Source organism: Salvelinus namaycush, chromosome 2, assembly GCF_016432855.1.
Source record: "Salvelinus namaycush isolate Seneca chromosome 2, SaNama_1.0, whole genome shotgun sequence".
Classification (NCBI taxonomy): Eukaryota; Metazoa; Chordata; class Actinopteri; order Salmoniformes; family Salmonidae; genus Salvelinus; species Salvelinus namaycush.
Window position 1 is genome coordinate 1,731,350 of NC_052308.1, and position 15,799 is coordinate 1,747,148.

A 15,799-nucleotide genomic window follows, 5' to 3' on the forward strand; every position below is an offset into this window, starting at 1 on the left:
TCATGAGCTGCCCTCCAGTCATGAGCTGCCCTACAGTCCGGAGCTGCCCTACAGTCCGGAGCTGCCCTACAGTCCGGAGCTGCCCTACAGTCCGGAGCTGCCCTACAGTCCGGAGCTGCCACTCAGTCCGGAGCTGCCAGTAGTCCAGAGTTGTCCCTCTGTCCTAAGCTACCTCTCTGTCCGGAGCGACCTCTCTGTCCGGAGCGACCTCTCTGTCCGGACCGACCTCTCTGTCCTGAGCTACCTCTCTGTCCTGAGCTACCTCTTTGTCCTGAGCTACCTCTCTGTCCTGAGTTGTCTCCTCTATTTAGGAGGGGCCTTGGTGAAGGTTCCTGGACCATGGTCGGGGGCGAGGGTCGCCACTCAAGGGACGCTAAATAGGGGGACAAAGACAGTGGTGGAGTGGTGTCCTCGTCCACCGCCGGAGCCGCCACCGCGGACAGATGCCCACCCAGACCCTCCCCTTGAGTTTTAGGGGTGCGCCCGGAGTTCGCACCTTGAGGGGGGGGTTCTGTCACGTTCCTGACCTGTTTTCTGTTGTTTTGTATGTGTTTAGTTGGTCAGGGCGTGAGTTGGGGTGGGTAGTCTATGTTATGTGTTTTCTATGTTGGGTTAATGGTTGCCTGATATGGTTCTCAATTAGAGGCAGGTGTTTGACGTTTCCTCTGATTGAGAACCATATTAAGGTAGGTTGTTCTCACTGTTTGTTTGTGGGTGATTGTTCCTGTGTCAGTGTTGGTGCTACACGGGACTGTGACGGTTAGTGTGTTTTGTCAGTTTGTATAGTGTTTTTGTTTTGTCTGATTAAATTCATTATGTCAAATTACCACGCTACACATTGGTCCTCTGATCCTTCTCGCCTCTCCTCGTCTGAGGACGAAGTAGACTGCCGTTACAAATTGAGACAGACTTTTCTTCTGCAACATACATTATAAGGAATTAGTGGCACAATTATAACAATCAGAGGCATGAGAAATACAATGATAAAAATACATGTAAACAGGGCCTCCTTTCTCAGAGCCTTAGTAGCGTTAATTAAGATCATCATTGGAACCATCTTATGATGAATCTTTAGTAGCCAAGCTGTTTCCCAGAGCCTTTTTTTTTTGTCTCGTTAAAAACCTTTCCACATCTACAAGTGATCCAGACTACCTCATAGAGCAGCTGAAGTGCATCTTGGATACTTTTTTCTTTCCATTCCACGTCACTTTTTCCACAGAAGAGCTCCGCTAAACATAGAATCAAGATGTTTATGCCTGTTCTGTCTGACTGTGACCACCGATAACTTCAGAATGTTATGTTGACTACACATACAAAGTTGATAAAACATTTGCAATTATTACAAACAAGTAGTGGAGATTTTAGCATGTAAATCCAGTGGTGGAAAAAGTAATCAATTGTCATACCTGAGTAAAAGTAAAGAAACCTTAAGAGAAAATCACTCAAGTAAAAGTGAAAGTTACCCAGTAAAATACTACTTGAGTAAAAGTCTAAAATTATTTGGTTTTAAATATACTTAAGTATCAAAAGTCAATGGAATTCCTAAAATGTACTTAAGTATCAAAAGTAAAAGTAAAAAGTAATAAACCATTTCAAATTCCTTACATTAAGCAAACTAGACGGCATAATTCTCTTGTTTTTTAAAATTATTGACGGATAGCCAAGGGCACACTCCAACACTCAGACATAATTTACAAATGAAGCATTTGTGTTTAGTGAGTCCACCAGATCAGAGGCAGTAGAGATGACCAGGGATGTTCTCTTGATAAGTGTGTAAATTTGACAATTTTCCTGTCAAAATGTAACGAGTACATTTAGGTGTCAGGGAAAATGTATGGAGTAAAAAGAACATTTTCTTTAGGAATGTAGTGAAGTAAAAGCAAAAGTTAGCAAAAATATAAATAGTAAAGCAAAGTACAGATACCCCAAAAAAACGACTTAAGTAGTACTTTGAAGTATTTTTGCTTAAGGACTTTACACCACTGTGTAAATCTTGGTGGGGCAAGCTATTTTTTTTTAGATGCATGCCAGCAAAGCCATTACACAACACTAAACAATACATTAATTATACTATAACAGTGACAAACGGTGCACACAAACTGTTCGGGCCTACAACAGCAGTCCCAACATCTTACCACTGCTACACCTGGCTATCAGCGGAGTCTTGTCTGGCAGCCTAATGCCTCAGCTGATAAAAAAAACATAGCTGATATGGCTGACTTGCTTAAACAAATGTGGTTTCTACTGACAATTGAGATGTACAAACTATGGCATAAGGGGACAATGAGAGGATAAGAGGCAAACCGTAATTTCGGTTCAAGACATTAATGAGCGAGCTAGGACGGACGTAGTCAATAACTATTTGTTCAGGACTTTTGAAATGTACAGCGACAGAATTCAAAACATGGGCCGTTCTTACAGTATTCTTCCAGTACACTAAGTCAGAACTGTAGGATAAAAAAGGGGGTAAATAAGTTGACAATGAAAGCTCTTACAATATCAGATGATTACATTTCTCTAAAACAGGCTATAGGCTACATGTGCACCACCAAGTCAGAACAGTGGGCTAAATTATGAGGGGGAAATGGACCAAATTATTAGGGTGAAGCACATGGGCTACTAACAGCTTACTACACAACATACACTTAGTATTACTTTCTTAGCAACAGTATACATATCTCCCTGCCATATTACATCATTTATCCAGCAGGATACAAGACATTTTTGGACGCACCTTGTTGTGCTGTCCTCACTTCAACAGGTTGTACGGGCAGTCCTTCGTGGGCAAATTTTGTCATACATTTTTTTCATCAAAATCAGGCATTCTCTGGATTGATGTTGCTTTCAAGACAACTGGGAAGTTGGGGGAAAAAAACAAGGTTGAATCATGACGTCAGTGATCTTCAGGTTGGAGCTCTAGAAGGAGGCCAGAGTTCCTGTCTTGGAATTCCGAGTTGGATGACCGTTTTTTTCCCAGAGTTCCCTGTTGTCTTGAACTCACTGAAGTCTGAGATTTCCCAGTTCCGAGTTTCCAGACGTTCCAGAAGTCATGCTGGATTGACAGCATGGGAAATGTTGAATGTTTATCCTTTTAAACTTGGAAAAGAGACCGTTAAACCCAGACTTAGACCACAAACCCACTCCACTGAATAGCAGGCTACTGATTGCTTTGCAAGGCTTGCATTTAGCCACTGATTCCTTCCAAACCACTCATAGTCGATTTCTAACTTGTCGTGTAATGTTTATGTCCAATGGCCGATGAGCACCGATAAGTTTTATCTATAAATTCTCTTCATAATTTATCTTCATATGACAAGGCTTGAAAAGTATTTGCCAGTAGATTGTCGACTTGATTCATGATGATGACTGCTAGCTAAGATTTTGAAAGTATGATGTTGACATCAGTCCAATCAAAGCTACTGTAGATATAACGTGATTTGACGACGATCTGTGTCCAATGACCTTGAGCCGTCTTGGATGGGCACTTCTAATGTAACTCTATGGCAGCACCCAAGGGGCTTGAATTTTCGAGCCCTACCCGTAGATTTTGCGGTGACGTAGTGTCCCCATGAGTGACAGAATACTGAGCCAATCACGGCTCAACTAGAGAACATTACCAACCCTTACGCTCCGTTTTTTCCACTAACTGCCCCACCACCACAGAAAGCACTGAGCTAGGCTGAAACACCTGCATTTTGGAGCTGCCGTACTCAAGAAAGCAAAAAAGAGACATGTTTGTATGCGTCTTCATTAACTCAATTATTTTATTTATTTTACATTGTTTGCAAACGGATATGTGACACGCATTAATGCCAAAATAACATGCAAAACAGGCAACAACAACAAACGTTTTTATTTTTTAAAGCTAAACAGGTGAATGACGCGTTGCCACTGCAAACAAGTGAAAGATAACACAATGCTTCAAATTAAAACCGAGATGACTGCATTAAAATGTAATAATAATAGGATAATTGAGCCTTGAAATCATATCGAGTTATATTTTTAACACTAGGCGACTGTCTGTCATTTTTGCCGCAATATGTTTCATGATGTGTGACAACATGTGCCCAATCTGTGATGTATTAGCTCTATTATTGGGTAAGCATAATAAGCACCTTCAATATTTGCAGCCATAGGTAATATCTCACTAGGAACTTATCTGTGGTCAGTATTGTTGTATAATTTGTAATGTTAAGGTAAGATTTTAATGGAGAAAGCTGATCCTTGAGCAGCGCTGCTTTTCTTTTCGATCCTATCAATATCTACAGTCTAACGCAGCCTGGTCTCATAGACTAGACGTAACACAGGAAATAAAAAAATAAAAACGTTTTACCAATTTGTAACATATCATACATTTTACAAATTCGTAGCATATCATACATTTGACAAATTCGTAACATATATGTTGCACAAATTCGTAACATATCATACGTTTTACAAAATCATAACATATCATACGACATGGATGATGGAAATCCACAAGTTAGGACTAATACATACCATACAAAACATAACATATCATTTTGGGCTCCCGAGTGGCGCAGCAGTCTAAGGCACTGCATCTCGGTGCTAGAGGTGTCACTACAGACCCTGGTTTGATTCCAGGCAGTATCACAACAGGCTGTGATTGGGAGTCCCATAGGGCCCAGCGTCATCCAGGTTAGGGTTTAGCTGGGGTAGGCTATCATTGTAAGTAAGCATTTGCTCTTAACTGACTTGCCTAGTTAGATAAAGGTTAAATAAAAAATAATACTAAATGGAGTGTATTGAATTGATCTACAGAATAATACGAAATACACTGAGACCAGGTTGTCTAACGATACACTTAGTGAAAGCTGGTAGCGTACGATCATCGTATTGTTTTAAGTTAGGCTACATCGCAAGTGGGAAACGAGGCTCAGGTAATTTACCAATACCCTGAAATTCCCTGGAGTGACCAGAGGGTGGCGGTATACCCCTACCCCCGTAAATTGGGTTTAGGGATAGGCATTCAAACTGACTAGGAACATAAGTGTATATAGTAATATACCGTAGAAACATACACGTTTTTTCAATTAGGGCCCGGTTTCCCAAAAGCATCTTAAGGCTAAATTCATCGTTAGAACGTTCGTAAAACCATATTTACATTACCGAGCGTTTCCCAAAACCGTCTTTATTAACATTGCACTTGAAATTGCTCGTAATCTAACGCCTGCCTCAGACAACTCGTAGAACAGCTAAATTCGTCGTTAGATCACCGTTTGCCCTCTCGCTTCACTTTACACACAGAAAATCTACGCTAAACATGGTCTCTCTGTGACCACCAAAAACTTCATAGTTGAATATAAATAGCTTAAAAAGTTTGCAATGTTAAAAACAAGCTAAGCAAAATAACTGAATTATATAATAGCTAGATTATTAGGCTATATATTGACATCACTTTCATGTATGCTCAATCGATAGACCTACCTAGTATTAAACCATTAGACTCTGTCTGAGCTGTTTCAATATTCGCAGGCCTGTCTATAGGCTACTATTATCTAACCTAACCAATAACCTGAAGGTCAATACATTAGGTCTATGGCAACATCGCTTAACTTCCTTCTTCATGTTTAATTATTTTTAATTGTATAATATCTGTAGGCCTACTTGAATACATAATATGCTACATAACATTTTCTTCTATTGATGGGAAACTGTATTTTGTACCAAAGAAGAAGGAAGATGGATTTGAATAGCCAGATTTACCTGGAAGGTCCAGTTGCTAAGAAAGTCGATTTTAGAGACCAGGCTTCTAACAATAAGGTCTAGCAGCTCGAGCTAAAAATCACTCGGCAAAGGGACACTGACTCCTCAACCAAAAACCCTGGATAGAGGGGCTCTTTGAATGTAGTGTGGAATGTGTGCAGGTGGGTCAGTGTGTCAGAGGAGATGCTATAGAAGGTAAGAGAACCAGCCTGATAGTCCAGATACACTCCAACTCTATTGGAGTAAGGGGCCAGTATGGTAGTGTGATTACCATTGTGCCAGGCAGTGTAACCATCACTATAGCATCCCAGACCCCAAGATATGTCATTGCTTCCAAGTAGATTGGAAACAAAACAGCTTTTTCTTTTATATGTCACTGCCAAACGAGTTTTTTCCCCACTCCACTCTACCTCCCAGTAACAACGCCCAGTCAGACCCTCTCTACACAGCACCTGTGGCCGGTCCTTAAATCTCTCCACCGATGTCACTTTTCTGTTGTCCTCAGACAGAATGAGCTGTCTGCCTGCTGTGTTTGGATCCAGTGTGAGTTCACAGGCATCTGAGGGTGAAACCAACAAAACATATTATAAGTTATAATTGTCCAATCTAGTCAACTAACATAATTCACTGGTCTCCAGCTTCATATCACACCATAAACAATATTGGTTGTTTATCTATGCATAGTCACTTCACCCCTACCTACATGTACAAATTACCTCAACTAACCTGTACCCCCACACACTGACTCGGTACCGGTACACTCCTGTATATAGCCTTGTTATTGTTATGTTATTGTGTTACTTTTTGTATTTATTTTTATTTGGTTGATGTCTAACTGTAGACCAAACTCTGTATTTAACACTTCTTTGTTCTTTGGCTGAAATTGAGAATTAAAGAATGGTCACTTAGAATCCCCAACCTTGAAACTCACCAGTTGCCTATGGTCTTTTACTATTAAAAAAATTGTGAACGCGCAAGTGCGTGCACACATAGGAGGTACCGTGAAAATAACGTGCCAGGCCAATGGAAATCAGAGGCCCGTCCAACTGATTTGTTCTGGCGCTGGCCCTGGGTCACTAGAACAGGGGTAGGTAACCCTGGTCCTGGAGTGCCATAGGCACTTCATGTTTTTGATTTAACAGACCTGGACCAGGCAGTGTCAGAGAAAGGCCCCAAAAAATTGTCAAAGACTCCAGTCACCCTAGTCATAGACTGTTCTCTCTGCTACTGCATGGCAAGTGGTACCGGAGCGCCAAGTCTAGCACCAAGAGGCTCCGCAACAGCTTCTACCCCTGTATATAGCCCTGTTACACCCTGTATATAGCCTCGACATTGACTCGGTACCGTAACACCCTGTATATAGCCTCCACATTGACTCGTACCAGTACCCCCTGTATATAGCCTCCACATTGACTTGGTACCAGTAACCTCTGTATATAGCCTCCACATTGACTCGGTACCTGTACCCCCTGTATATAGCCTCCACATTGACTTGGTACCAGTAACCTCTGTATATAGCCTCCACATTGACTCGGTACCTGTACCCCCTGTATATAGCCTCCACATTGACTCGGTACCAGTACCACCTGTATATAGCCTCCACATTGACTCGGTACCTGTACCCCCTGTATATAGCCTCCACATTGACTCGGTACCGGTACCATCTGTATATAGCCTCCACATTTACTCTGTACAGGTACCGGTGTGGTGCCTAGTAGGAACAAAATCCTGCAAACTTGCGTCACTCCAGGGCTGAATTCCAAACACTTAACAGACACACCCTCTCCCCTCAGCCCTCAAATGAAGTGGACACTTTTGATGACGCATCATGACGTCTGACGAGTGTACACTTGCAGGGCAAGGAGCGAGGAAGGAAGGAAGGAATTAATTTTAAATGGAACCGCCCTTGCCCGGAAATTCATCACTTGTTCATCCAGCGATTATTGTTTTTTCTGCCACCGGTAGCTTGTGGGTGCTTTATATACCCTACAGTCAATTATAATTGCATGTCTACTTATATTGACTGTATAATTATTAATATACGCCTACTGTATGATAGCTTGCAAATTAATTAGCTAACTAACGTTTATTTGTTTTTACTTACACTTGTATGTTGACTCCCTATTGACGTTGAGGTTTTAAGTTTTGGTGAACTTTTCTTAGCGGATGTACAATCACCGCGAATTGAATTATGGTGTGTTTCAGGCCCTGAAGTGAACAGAATTGTGCACTCGCAAACTCCATTAAAAAGGAAGGCAGAGGGACTTACGTTGCAAACTTCTCTTGCTTGGCTAATCATTTGGAACGATGACAAATATGGCCGCGGGGATTCCCCCAAGGGTTTAAGGCGAGGGTAAGTGGACGAGGGTGTGTCTTTAATGAGTTTGAAACGCAGCCTAGGAACAGGGTTGCCTAGCCCTGCCCTAGAGTCTAGGAAGAAACCCAGCCTCGGAACAGGGCTGCCTAACCCTGCCCTAGAGTCTAGGAAGAAACCCAGCCTCGGAACAGGGTTGCCTAGCCCTGCCCTAGAGTCTAGGAAGAAACCCAGCCTCGGAACAGGGTTGCCTAGCCCTGCCCTAGAGTCTAGGAAGAAACCCAGCCTCGGAACAGGGTTGCCTAGCCCTGCCCTAGAGTCTAGGAAGAAACGCAGCCTAGGAACAGGGTTGCCTAGCCCTGCCCTAGAGTCTACGAAGAAACGCAGCCTAGGAACAGGGTTGCCTAGCCCTGCCCTAGAGTCTAGGAAGAAACCCAGCCTAGGAACAGGGTTGCCTAGCCCTGCCCTAGAGTCTAGGAAGAAACGCAGCCTTGGAACAGGGTTGCCTAGCCCTGCCCTAGAGTCTACGAAGAAACCCAGCCTCGGAACAGGGTTGCCTTGCCCTAGAGTCTAGGAAGAAACGCAGCCTCGGAACAGGGTTGCCTAGCCCTGCCCTAGAGTCTACGAAGAAACGCAGCCTAGGAACAGGGTTGACTAGCCCTGCCCTAGAGTCTAGGAAGAAACCCAGCCTCGGAACAGGGTTGCCTAGCCCTGCCCTAGAGTCTAGGAAGAAACGCAGCCTAGGAACAGGGTTGCCTAGCCCTGCCCTAGAGTCTAGGAAGAAACCCAGCCTAGGAACAGGGTTGCCTAGCCCTGCCCTAGAGTCTAGGAAGAAACGCAGCCTAGGAACAGGGTTGCCTAGCCCTGCCCTAGAGTCTAGGAAGAAACCCAGCCTAGGAACAGGGTTGCCTAGCCCTGCCCTAGAGTCTACGAAGAAACGCAGCCTAGGAACAGGGTTGACTAGCCCTGCCCTAGAGTCTAGGAAGAAACCCAGCCTCGGAACAGGGTTGCCTAGCCCTGCCCTAGAGTCTAGGAAGAAACCCAGCCTCGGAACAGGGTTGCCTAGCCCTGCCCTAGAGTCTAGGAAGAAACGCAGTCTAGGAACAGGGTTGCCTAGCCCTGCCCTAGAGTCTAGGAAGAAACGCAGCCTAGGAACAGGGTTGCCTAGCCCTGCCCTAGAGTCTAGGAAGAAACCCAGCCTCGGAACAGGGTTGCCTAGCCCTGCCCTAGAGTCTAGGAAGAAACGCAGCCTAGGAACAGGGTTGCCTAGCCCTGCCCTAGAGTCTAGGAAGAAACACAGCCTAGGAACAGGGTTGCCTAGCCCTGCCCTAGAGTCTAGGAAGAAACCCAGCCTCGGAACAGGGTTGCCTAGCCCTGCCCTAGAGTCTAGGAAGAAACGCAGCCTAGGAACAGGGTTGCCTAGCCCTGCCCTAGAGTCTAGGAAGAAACCCAGCCTAGGAACAGGGTTGCCTAGCCCTGCCCTAGAGTCTAGGAAGAAACCCAGCCTCGGAACAGGGTTGCCTAGCCCTGCCCTAGAGTCTAGGAAGAAACCCAGCCTCGGAACAGGGTTGCCTAGCCCTGCCCTAGAGTCTAGGAAGAAACGCAGCCTAGGAACAGGGTTGCCTAGCCCTGCCCTAGAGTCTAGGAAGAAACCCAGCCTAGGAACAGGGTTGCCTAGCCCTGCCCTAGAGTCTAGGAAGAAACCCAGCCTCGGAACAGGGTTGCCTAGCCCTGCCCTAGAGTCTAGGAAGAAACCCAGCCTCGGAACAGGGTTGCCTAGCCCTGCCCTAGAGTCTAGGAAGAAACGCAGCCTAGGAACAGGGTTGCCTAGCCCTGCCCTAGAGTCTAGGAAGAAACCCAGCCTCGGAACAGGGTTGCCTAGCCCTACCCTAGAGTCTAGGAAGAAACGCAGCCTCGGAACAGGGTTGCCTAGTCCTGCCCTAGAGTCTAGGAAGAAACGCAGCCTCGGAACAGGGTTGCCTAGCCCTGCCCTAGAGTCTAGGAAGAAACGCAGCCTAGGAACAGGGTTGCCTAGCCCTGCCCTAGAGTCTAGGAAGAAACGCAGCCTAGGAACAGGGTTGCCTAGCCCTGCCCTAGAGTCTAGGAAGAAACCCAGCCTAGGAACAGGGTTGCCTAGCCCTGCCCTAGAGTCTAGGAAGAAACCCAGCCTCGGAACAGGGTTGCCTAGCCCTGCCCTAGAGTCTAGGAAGAAACCCAGCCTTGGAACAGGGTTGCCTAGCCCTGCCCTAGAGTCTAGGAAGAAACCCAGCCTCGGAACAGGGTTGCCTAGCCCTGCCCTAGAGTCTAGGAAGAAACGCAGGTCACTATATGGAACTTGAATCAGAACTTTGCATCAGAGCCTCCACAGCCCTGTTTCAGCTCAATACATTTTTACCTTAAGCATTCATCACTTACATTTTTTAAGCCCTGGTTGTAACCAGCGTGCTTCACCATTGTCCAAACTGTAAAAAAAATTAAAAAAAAAAAAAAAAAGGATTAATAATGATTCATATATATCAGACTTACACACATGAAGTGTTGGGATTAGTTACTCGTTACATCTAACAATATTACAGACAATATTACTGGAAAGTAACATGTTATATTACTTTGAGTTACTTTCATGAAAAAAAATTGAAAAATCTCACTGTTTGTTTAACTGTCGGGAGGAACAAGGCGAGCCGCGTCCACTCTACATCTGATAGGCTGCCTACAAACTCAGGTTTGATCACTAGTGTCTCCTTCCATCTGATAGGCTGCCTACTAACTCAGGTTTGATCACTAGTGTCTCCTTCCATCTGATAGGCTGCTTACTAACTCAGGTTTGATCACTAGTTCCTCCTTCCATCTGATAGGCTGCTTACTAACTCAGGTTTGATCACTAGTTCTTCCTTTGATCTGATAGGCTGCCTACTAACTCAGGTTGGATCACTAGTTCCTCCTTTGATCTGTGGCGCTGCTTTCCTGTGCTAGTCTGCAAGTGCTGCGCTACATATGGCCTGCTTAATTAGCCATATATACTGTAAGACAAACAGATGTACAGATGTCCTATCTTTTCATTCAAAATCTTTCTCTCAAGCCTCCAGACATGCAGGCACGCACTCACATGCACGCAGGCACGCACTCACATGCACGCAGGCACGCACACACTCACATGCATGCAGACACGCACTCACATGCATGCAGGCACACACTCACATGCATGCAGACACGCAGGCACACATCACAGGCAAACTGAAATGGTCCACCAACATAGACAGTAACAGGACAACAACCACCCGAGCCACTGCCTGTTCACACCGCTATCATCCAGAAGGCGAGGTCAGTACAGGTGCATCAAAGCAGGGACCGAGAGACTGAAAAACAGCTTCTATCTCAAGGCCATCAGACTGTTAAACAGCAATCACTAACTCAGAGAGGCTGCTGCCTACATTGAGACCCAATCACTGGCCACTTTAACAAATAGATCTCTAGCCACTTTAAACAATGGCACTTTAAATAATGCCACTTTAATAATGTTTACATATCTTACATTACTCATATCACATGTATATACTGTATTTTATACCATCTACTGCATCTTGCCTATGCTGCTCGGTCATTGCTCATCCATATATTTATATGTACATATTCTCATTCACCCCTTTAGATTTGTGTGTATTAGGTAGTTGTTGTGGAATTGTTAGATTACATGTTAGATATTACTGCACTGTCGGAACTAGAAGCACAAGAATTTCGCTACACTCGCATTAACATCTGCTAACCATGTGTATGTGACCAATAAAATCTGATTTGATTTGATATGCATACAGACACGCAGGAACACACTCATATAAATACATGCAGACACACAGGAATACACTCATATGCATACAGACAGGCAGAAACACACTAATATCCATACAGACACGCAGGAACTCACAATATGCATACAGACAGGCAGAAACACACTAATATCCATACAGACACGCAGGAACTCACTCATATGCATACAGACAGGCAGAAACACACTAATATCCATACAGACACGCAGGAACTCACTCATATGCATACAGACAGGCAGAAACACACTAATATCCATACAGACACGCAGGAACTCACTCATATGCATACAGACAGGCAGAAACACACTAATATCCATACAGACACGCAGGAACTCACTCATTTGCACACAGACGTGCAAGAATGCACTCACATGCATGCAGACATGCAGGAACACACTCATTTGCATACAGACACGCAGGAACACGCTCACATGCATGCAGACAATACTGATAGATACAAACACTCAAAATACTTTAGTTTCTCCAGTCCTGCAGAGAACAGCTTCAGAGCTGAGTCTTCTGGGTGATTGTAGCTTAGGTCCAGCTCTCTTAGATGGGAGGGGTTTGACTTCAGAGCTGAGGCCAGAGAAGCACAGCCTTCCTTTGTGACCAGGCAGCCTGACAGCCTGCAGAGAGTTGATCATCATTTCTACACGTAGAATTTCCACATTACACACCAAAATTATTTTATATACGGAATGATAAAATCTAAAGTGGGCAGCTCTCTTTTCATTCTTTTTGCCAGATAAACAACTGCAATGAATTTTTTTTTTTTTTTACAAAAGAGAATGAGTGGTTTATTGTACATTGATTTGAGTTAATACATCTCTTCCTATAACGAACATGACAAGGAAGCAGTCTTTTTTTTTTTTTACCAATATACAGTGCAGTGAATACTCAGTTCTCATGGCCAAATATATTAGGCTGGTACACACTAAGAAAATAGGGTTCTTTGGGAAGTGTGGGGGTTCTATGTGGAACCATAATGACTCACAGAACTCTTTGAGACCTTTAATGGTTCTTTGGGAAATGTGATGGTTCCATGTGAGACCTTTTAATCGTTCTTTGCGGTTCACAAAAGGGTCCTTTCCTCTTTGAGTGATAATTAAAATGTAGGGGTGGTGGCACATTCTAATATTTTGGGGCGTGGTTTGCAAACACAGCTCTTTGTGTGCAGCTGTGAGTTCGAGTGTTTCCCAGTATATCTAATATGTTGTGTTAGGCCATCACATGACTATGGCCTGTGACCGTGTCTTGGGATAGCGTCATACACTGTATGTCCTTCTGTCAATTGAGAACGGTTGAGTAACTCAGTGGTTCATAATGATCTCCTCAGGGACTCCCTGCTGTTACAGAACTAACAAACCTGATTCAACTTTTTTTTTTAATGTATATAATATGGATAGCCAGAATAAAAAAAATATGTATGGTTCTTCAATAGGATCTATCTCTATAGAACCATTCTCCATAAAGGTTTGATAAAGAACCATAGAAAGGGGAACCCTTTTTTGGGTGATTAGGAAAGGGTTCCTTATAGCACCATATAGGTTCCAATTAGAACCTTATTAGCATGGTTCTTTATAGAACATTCATAAAAGGTTCTATAAAGAACCAAAAAGGGATCACTATGGCAACAAGCCAAATAACCTTTTTTGGGGGGGCACAGAAGCGTTTGTGTTTAGTGTGTATCAGCATACAGGATATAAACACGTGCAACTATAATAAGTACATGTTGACCTCAGTGTCTCCAGTTGACAGTGTGGACTCTCCAGTCCAGCAGACAGCAGCTTCACTCCTGAATCCTGCAAGTCATTGTTACTCAGGTCCAGCTCTCTCAGTTGGGAGGAGTTTGAGCTGAGAGCCGAGGCCAGAGAAGCACAGCAGCTCTCTGTGAGGTTACATCCATTCAGCCTAAATGGAAAATAGAAATAGGAAATGTTCACAATTGTATGTGTGCCATGTTATTTGAATAAAAACAGTAATTATGTTTGTAAATACAAATATTATTTCAGATGTTTACGTTTTTAATATCCATGTACTTACAGAACTGTTCTGGAGGCTTTGACCACTGGCAGCAGCCTAACAAGACCTTCCTCTGATCTGGAGTATTTCTTCAGGTCAAACACATCCAGCTTCTCTTCTGAAGTCAGCAACACAAAGACCAGAGCTGACCAATGAGCAGATGAGAGGCTGGCTTCTGAGAGACTTCCTGATCTCAGGTAGCTTTGGATCTCCTCCACTAAAGAATGGTCATTCAACTCATTCAGACAGTGGAACAGATTGATGCATCTCTCTGAGGTGGGCTTGTCCCTCATCTTTGCCTTGATGTACTTGACAATCATTTCATTGGTCTGTGAGTTGCTACTTGTCTGTGTTAGTAGGCCTCGTAGGAGAGTCTGATTGGACTTCAGTGAGAGGCCCAGAAGGAAGCGGAGGAACAGGTCCAGGTGTCCACTCTCACTCTCTAAAGCCTTATCCACTGCACTCCTTGCCAGGTCGATTAGACGGTTGTCAATAGACAGTGTCCGCAGCTTGGCAGAGGTTGATTGCGGTTTGGCCATTAGATTCACGTTGTTGTTGATGACTGAGAGGAACACATACACAGCAGCCATGAACTCCTGAATGCTCAGATGAACAAAGCAGTATACCTTCTCCTGGTACAGCCCACACTCCTCTCTGAAGATCTGTGTGCACAGTCCTGAGTACACTGATGCCTCTTTGACATCAATACCACATTCTTTCAGGTCTTCCTCATAGAAAATCAGATTGCCTTTCTCCAACTGTTGGAAAGCCAGTTTTCCCAGGGACATAATGCTCTCTTTATCCCAGTGTTGATCAATCTGCTCTTTCCCTTCAAACTTTACCATTGTCTGTTTGGACTGAAATATGAGGAAGTACATGTACATCTCAGTCAGAGTCTTGGGCATCACTCTTTTTTCTGTCTTCATTATGTTCTCAAAAACTGTAGCAGAAATCCAACAGAAGACGGGTATGTGGCACATAATGTGGATGCTCCTTGATATCTTGATATGTGAAATGATTCTGCTGACCAAATTCTCATCAGTGATTCTCTTCCTGAAGTACTCCTCCTTCTGTGGATCATTGAACCCTCGTACCTCTGTCACCTGGTCAACACACCCCGGAGGGATCTGATTGGCTGCTGCAGGTCGGGAGGTTATCCAGAGGAAAGCAGAGGGAAACAGATTCCCCTTGATGAGATTTGTCAGCAGCACGCCCACTGAGGTAGACTCTGTGACATCAAAACAGATCTTGTTGTTCTTGAAGTCTAGAGGAAGTCGACACTCATCCAGACCATCAAGGACAAATAGAACGTTGTACTTGTCATAGTTAGAGATTCCTGATTCTTTGGTTTCCATAACAAAGCGATGAAGAAGTTCCATCAAGCTGTGGTTTCACTCCTTCATCAAATTCATCTCCCGAAAAGAAAGTGGAAATATGAACTGAAGCTCCTGATTTGCTTTCCCTTCAGCCCAGTCCAGAATGAACTTCTGCACAGAGACTGTTTTTCCAATGCCAGCAACTCCCGTTGTCAGCACAGTTCTGATAGATTTGTCTTGTCCGGGTAAGGGCTGAAAGATGTCATTGCATTTTATTGGTGTCTCATGTGTTGCTGGTCTCCTGGATGCTGCCTCAATCTGTGTCATCTCATTTTCATTATTGACTCCTCCACTTCTACCCTCTGTGATATAGAGCTCTGTATAGATCTTACTGAGAAGTCTGGAGTTTCCTTGTTTAGCTATTCCCTCCAATACACATTCAAACTTATTTTTCAGATGAGATTTTAGCTTACGTTGGCTCTTCATGGCAGGTGTACCTAAAAAAAAAAAAACAATGCAGAGGAATGATGATCAGAGGCTGATCGCTCCCGGTAATCCTTTTTACATTCATTCATATTTAATTGATTTAAAAAACA

General features: G+C 43.9%; 1 protein-coding gene across 1 annotated transcript in view; it reads right to left on the reverse strand.

Moving 5' to 3' along the window:
* Nucleotides 1-5,184: 5,184 nt before the first annotated feature.
* LOC120057965 (NLR family CARD domain-containing protein 3-like) overlaps nucleotides 5,185-15,799 on the reverse strand; it is a 12,040-nt gene continuing 1,425 nt past the window's right edge. The window contains 5 exon segments of the mRNA XM_039006451.1: nucleotides 5,185-6,286; nucleotides 10,457-10,503; nucleotides 12,339-12,491; nucleotides 13,603-13,776; nucleotides 13,909-15,700. Coding sequence (XP_038862379.1) covers nucleotides 5,787-6,286; nucleotides 10,457-10,503; nucleotides 12,339-12,491; nucleotides 13,603-13,776; nucleotides 13,909-15,700 — 2,666 coding nt within the window. The 3' untranslated portion in view covers nucleotides 5,185-5,786.